We start from the raw sequence: 6957 nt of genomic DNA, 5'->3' as shown, positions 1-6957 counted from the left end.
GTTGGGATCCGGAATTACCCTTTTCCTTTTGACCGGCCGTACCGCCTCCAATTTTGCGTTTAACAAACTGATTTTTTGCTGAGCTTCAGCCAATAAGATATCCTTGGTTTCGAAGCTTTTTTGGACTTTTGCAAACAAAAGCCGTGAAGTGGCGTTACTTTTTTCGGACCGGGAAATTTCCTGTAGTTGAAGTCGAATATCTCGGGTCGTTTTAGGGGTTTTCCAAATAAGTAAAGACTGGTCGTTAATTTTTTGGGTTGGGCTTTCCGGTGTTTTATCCCTTTGGAAGCCGTTATTTTTACCTTTTTCGACGTTGGCGTTGCTATTTTCTAACAAAAAAGGGTTTAAAAGTGGTTTTGCCAAGTTCACCGGCCATAACCCCGTCGTACGCCAACCAGATTGAATGGTTTTTGCTATAAATGCTTTTGATCTGGCTTTTCGATAGCAAAGTAGAAAGTTTCGTTTCCCAACAACCGTTGAACAGCAAAACTGGTTTACAAATCCCAGGTGACGTCGATAAGCTTCCTTTAACGGCCCAAAAACCGATAAATCCAACGGTTGAAGAACGTGTGACGAATGAGGGGGTAAATATAGGAGTTGAATATTGTTTTGCAAGCAAAGAAGCATAAATTCGTCCGTTATATGTGATCCATGGCCATCCAGAACTAATAACCGCTTTTCAGGGGTTAAAGGTTGGGTATACGGAATAAACACCTTTTTTAACCATTCGATACCTGTTTCATTATTTGTCCACCCGTTTTCGGTTGCATGAAATTGCCAGGTATCGAAAGGACTTAAATCAGCTGGAAACCATTGTTGCTGTACGTTTTTCCCCTTAAATATAACGAGGGGAGGTATAACAGCCCCCGTAGCTGATACACATTCGATTATGCTCGTCCAACCCCGCGTTCCAGGCTCTTTTCGCTGTAATGGCCGGATTTTATTACGCCCTAACACCAGGCCATTAGATCCTTTGCCTTCCATTATACCTGTTTCGTCCATATTCCAACGGTTGGCCGGTTTTATAGTATCGACAACGGGATTTTTCAAATAGGACCACCAAGATTTAATTACCTCGGTTGTAGCCCCATTAACCCGGGCATTTTCTATTCGCCGGGGTCTTTGGGTTTTCAAAATTGGATATCGGGCTATAAAACGGCTAACCCAATGTTTCCCAAGGCTTTTTCTTTCTCCGGCGGCCTGAAGAATTCGTTCCGCAAAATAGCGTAGTTCTTGATGCGTTGGCGGAAGGCCTAACGCGGCCTGCGCAAGTACCCAATCTGCCAAATAGGTTTCCTGCTCCTGTGAAAGCCTTTGACAAAATCTTTTCGCTTGTTGAATTGACTGGGCCCCCTTTAAACGATCGTGAAGGGTACTCCGAGGAATACCCCATTTTTGCGAGGTTTTGTGAACTGATTTGCCATTTCTTATGTCAGAAATGGCAGCAAGAAGCTGATTTTCAGTGTACTGTTTCATTGGAAGGTTTGGAGCAAGAATCTTCAAAAATCAAGTTCTAAAGTGAAAAATTCGTCTAGATATTTATAAAATAAAACAAAGGGTTGACGTGGCTGAGTAGATATTTTTAGGGGCCGGACTTTAGGGGGGTCGGAGATGTGGAGCTCAACGTTACAGCTTCCAGTTAGTTTACGTACCGTCGTACCCAAGCACGCAAAGGGTTTCCCGAAGTTATAGATAATAGAACTCCGCGATTGCTCACTGTCCCGGGAAGCCAGGGCGAATCTGCCGGTAAAGGTGTCCGGCTGAACTGAATTATGATGGCTGGCCAATAACTTGATCCACTTGACCTACGCCTCCGCAAGCGTTGACAGATAAATGCAAACAGCACAAACTGTCATTCCCCGCTTCCACAGGAACGGTGTCATGTGTGACCATTTATACATTCATCTGCCCGAAAAGAACTTTCAAAGTGTCTCTGGACACCCCGAGGATACCACCCTCGCACCCTCACTAGAGGAGGCCCAACAGGTCCCAGAAAAGTACCACATACTCTCGCGCGGCTTCGGGGCCTATAACCACAATGCGAAATTGCCATCCACCGCCCTGGGCTTGAGCGCGGGCCCTCGGAGCTGCCACGAGTGTAAACATGCTCAGGTTGGTTGACCCAGAGAGGTTTACTATTGAGGCGGCTCTTGTATCAGTACAAGCCTTTGCAAAAGAATCTTGCTGAGCCAGGGGGTCCACAACGCATATTTAAAGGTAGTGAAAATTAGTAAATGTGAAAAACGACGAATTTCCATGGATCTTCAAACAAGTATAGCTTCTTCGGTCAAGATGGTCAGCATCGATTTGGGCACAATCCGAACGCGGATGTAGACCGACCGCAGCGCTTTACTTGTTCAGATAAATTATATATTTGTTATAATAATTCATGGTAGCTGATTGTAAAATGTAGGTAGGTACCTACCTACCTTACCCAAGGTTTTCACAAGAGAATGTGGTAGCCCCTTTCCAAAGACAATTCCTCCTTTGTCAGTATGCAAGAATAAATCTAATTTTTTGGTTCAGCAAAAGCCATCTTCCTGCTTCTTGTCCATTGGTTTTTGTTTACTTACTTTCATACTTTGATTTGCTAACGTTTAGAAAATATTGACGTCCGATACTAGAATCTATACGCGAACTACTTGACCCCTCTATAATTTATATAATCTACACATGTTTGCGACCAAAAGTTAGCTGACCGTATTCATGCCTAAGCATAAGGCACTAGTCTAGTGCACTAATTATAGGCAGTGGCGTAGGCAGATGAACAGCGTAAGCCCTGGTACCTACCAAAAACCCTGACTAATATTAATCTACCATAAAAGCGACATGGATATTTTTAGGTGCTTGCAATTATCAGCTACCCGTCAATGTCGGCGTTCCCGGCTCTGCTGCTCGGTGTCAATGCAGAGGGAAAAGTTTATAAGATAGATACCAATGGCCAAGTATATTATTTGCGTATCAATTCCCACCTCTCCTTTCTTTCTGCAGCTACACTTCCGGTGCAGCATCAACTTGCAAGTTCCCATACAACTCGATTTTATAGTTTATATTCATATTACCAAACCTCTATAATGAGGAACTCTACAATATTCCTTACCGTGGCTTTTGGTGCCCTGGGCACCAGGGAATCCCGGGAAACGACCGGGCTGACGAGCTGGCCAAGGCCGGCTCCGCCGGACCGCCGGACCCAGACCCGAGGGCTCAGCAAACCACGTATAGCGGTGCCGGCACGGTCCTCAGAGCCATTCTTTCGAATATAGAGAAGGACTGGTGGCGTAAAGAACTCTGTGAACGGTCCCCCGCATATAGGGAATGGAAATTCCAATACACACCGAGAAAGGAGCCCGAGGAACTGCGTTTGCCAAGACCCCTACTGGGCCATTATTTGGCCATGAGGACCGGCCACGGCGATTTCAAGGCCTACCATGACCGTTTCAACCACCAGGATGCAAACACCTCGTGTGCCTGGTGCTGGAAGCGGACCTCCCCTAAGCACCCGGTGCACTGCCGCTATTCGCGGGCGGTGTGGAGAAACTGGCCGTGGCCTAATAACGACCGGCCGGCCGGGCCGCCAAATCGCGCCCAACGCTGGAAATTCTTCCAGACAAGCTTCGGGCAACCGAAAAGCTTTGAGGCGTTTTCGATAGCCACCAACTACTTCAGCGCCCGCCCCAGAGCGGCCCGCCAGCGCCCCGCGCGCCACGAACGCACTTTACGCCTAGGGACACCGATCGTAAACGACTCGAACTCTGACGAGGAATAGACTTACTGCCTTTTCACCCACACTTCACGGCACAAGCCGTCAGACGAACCCTCCGTGCACTTTAGGCACGGGGTCGCGTCAGTGAACTAACCCCCTAAGCAGGACCGGGCCCGAACCCGGTCAGGCACGATCCGCCTCTGCCCTCCTTGTTTTCCCCCTGTGTAAATAAAAAAGATAGAACGCGCGCCGAGATACCCCTCGGGAGGTTGCTAACGGCCGGCTAACAAGCCGGGCCGAGCCCGGCGTTAACTAATACTACTACTACTACTACTACTACTACTTACCGTGGCTTTTCTCGCCGCCCACCAAGCCTCGGCCCATTGCCCCAGATGGGATGGTCACGAGGACTTGGTGTTGTCTCCAAATCGCCATTGTTGCATATCACCAGTAATGGAGGGATCTGAAACTTCATGCTGCTGGCCGGACGGGGTCCGTCCCTTTTCTAGCTATGAGCTTGGCTGTTCGAGCGTATATTTCACCAGGTACCCAAAATGGTGGCAACTTAGCATGTTGTTACGACCAGGCAGTTGGGCCGGTACCAGAGAGGCCAGGTGGGGTCACACCCCTCTCGACGACACTCGCCCAGAAGGAATACCGACCGGCAGAACAACGATTACCTAAGGACAAGGCCACGAAATCTCACGTAACCTTACGTAATAACCAGGGGAATGGATCTTTATAATCTGTAAAATCTCAATTGAAAATCACAAATCAAACAAATTAAAAAAGATTATATTCGGAATATAATTTATATAAGGCACGCTTATTACCATATAAATAAATTCGATTTTAGGATTGTTTAGCAGCAATTAAACTTTAGTTAACCTCAATATTTATTTAAAAACAATTATAATTTTACCCCCAATCGTTAAAAACCCCAATTACCCAGTTAAACGTTTAATTGTTTTAACCCACTGTATTTTACCATAAAAACAGGTTACCCAATATTTTAATTGTAATATTTTAATTGCTCCTGTTTAATATTTTGTTTTAAAATATACCGAGCAATATCCGACAATATGTTTTCCCAAACGTTTAAAAATAATATTTCCAATACCCCGGTTACAAATAGCAAGGCGGCCCAAAAAACCCCTGTTCGGCCCAAGGACGATAACGATAATAATAACGAGGAAGACCAGTTCCGTAAACAGGTTGCTTAAACCAACCAAAAGTTCCACGAATAGACGCTCCGCGCAACCCAATTCCAAAAGGAATTCCAGATTTTCCGAACCAGTGCTAATATTACCTCGACCCCTTTTAATGGGCGCGAAAAATTCAAATTTAACTTCCCAATTACATTCGATAATATATTTGGACAATTTAAAAGGTATTTTATATAGGTACGCATTTACCAAATATTCCATTTGGAAATTTTCCGCAATAAAATAAAAAAGGTGGTATACGCGGCCATTTTTTTCCGAGGACGAGTTTTGTTTTGGTTCGAATTTTTGTTGCAGGAATGGTTTAATATACCCCCCGAAAAACGACGCCAAAAAATTACCAATATTTTTTTCAATTTTCGCAGGATATAAACGCACTTTCCGTTCTTTATTCCAGGAACCCGATAAAAAACGACAAACCGAACGAAATTTGGCCAATTTACGACAAACCAAATCAGCCTCCGTTTATACAACTAAATTTAAAAAGTTAGCAATAAAGTTGGATATAACCGAAAAAACCAAGATCCTCCAATTCTACCAGGGATTAAAATCAAAAATAAAAAACGAAATATCCAAATTCGACCGACCCGAGGATTTCCTCGAATACGTCGAATTTGCCATTAAATTTGATAACCGGATTTACGAACGCCGACAGGAAAAATAAGGCGGACAGCGAATGTTCGTCACTTCAATTCGATAAACCAATACGGGACGCAAATACCAATATTTTTAACCCATATACCATAAAAATAATGGTGGATGGCAACAGCCCCGTTATATAGCGCCCCAAACCTATAATACAATTTATAATACCCACAATGGACCCATGGACCTTAATATTATATAATATAAAAAGTTCCGTAAAAACCCCAAAAGTGGCAAATGTTTTAAATACGATAAAACAGGGTATATCGCCAAAAATTGCCCGAAAAACCAGGAAAATATCCCTGATTTTAGGGGTAAGACCGAAAAACCACGAGGATTTAATGCCATTAATTACCAGCAATTACGGCCTAACCGATACAGCACGATAAATTGGACCATTTGTTACAATAACAATTATATAACCTATAATAATTTCAAAATCGACGCAGGATGGTACCCATAAAAGCCCCGAGGCATTCGAACCCTAATAATAGAAAACCGAATACCTTTAGGAACAGGACAACCAACGAAATTATACCGACAAAAAACCCAATTACCCGAATTCACGGATTCGAATGCCTCCGGAAAATCGGATAAGGAATTTTTGGAACAAACCCACCATATTAGGACAACCAATTAATTTTTAATATAAAAATTAAACGAAAATTTAAAAAAAGAATCTGTTAATTATATGCATTATTTTGCATGTAATAAGCCCACTTTTATTTGTATATAGCCAATTTTATTTAGTGCCGAAGTGGAGTGGGGAATGGTGGAATTCCGTTACTTTGTTAATGCAGGAATGCAATTTAAAGGTCAGCGAGTGGGGTTAGCTACCCTGTACCGGGTTTAATACCCACCCTGCACCTGCGAGTCAGCTACCCTGTACCGGGTTGAAAATTTCACCAAGTCAACGTTTAAATGCAAACCCAGAGATGGTTTGTATGCAAATGAGGGTGTTTTTTCAAAAACCCATACAAATTAGTTTTTCGGAAATTCATTCGCGGCACCGGAACCTTTTCTGGCGTGCGGACCCCCACTTCGATGTCGGAGAGTATGTAAGGGAAATAAAGCAAAATCTCCCCCAACCAATTATTTATCAGTACCAAAATTATAGTGCATTTCTACCTATTATTTAGCGCTTTTAGCACTGGTTATTTACCACGCCGCACCTAGGGTTTACCCCTATATCCCCTGTTAGCACCATTATTATTAACAGAATCTAGCGAGGAAAAGACCATACCCTCGAACCAATATAACGCAATAAGGGAAAATAACCCCTATATATACGAAAAAAAACATATCGATTTATACCGAAACGACCAATTAGTACAATTTCCCGGATTGCCATTTCAGGCACAAATCCGACATTTTACAGGACCAATT

At 43.6% G+C, this 6957-nt stretch overlaps 1 protein-coding gene across 1 annotated transcript; it reads left to right on the top strand.

The window, feature by feature from the left end:
• Window positions 1-6284: 6284 nt before the first annotated feature.
• Window positions 6285-6747, top strand: MGG_16785 (uncharacterized protein; the record flags this gene model as incomplete). The annotated part of the gene is made up of 3 exons (XM_003712102.1): window positions 6285-6399; window positions 6557-6625; window positions 6689-6747. Coding segments are annotated over 3 exons (243 nt in total), but the record flags the coding sequence as incomplete, so codon positions are not given.
• Window positions 6748-6957: the final 210 nt, after the last annotated feature.

The sequence above is a fragment of the Pyricularia oryzae genome, chromosome 3 (assembly GCF_000002495.2).
Source record: "Pyricularia oryzae 70-15 chromosome 3, whole genome shotgun sequence".
Lineage (NCBI taxonomy): Eukaryota > Fungi > Ascomycota > Sordariomycetes > Magnaporthales > Pyriculariaceae > Pyricularia > Pyricularia oryzae.
This window is presented reverse-complemented; position numbering and strand designations above follow the sequence as displayed.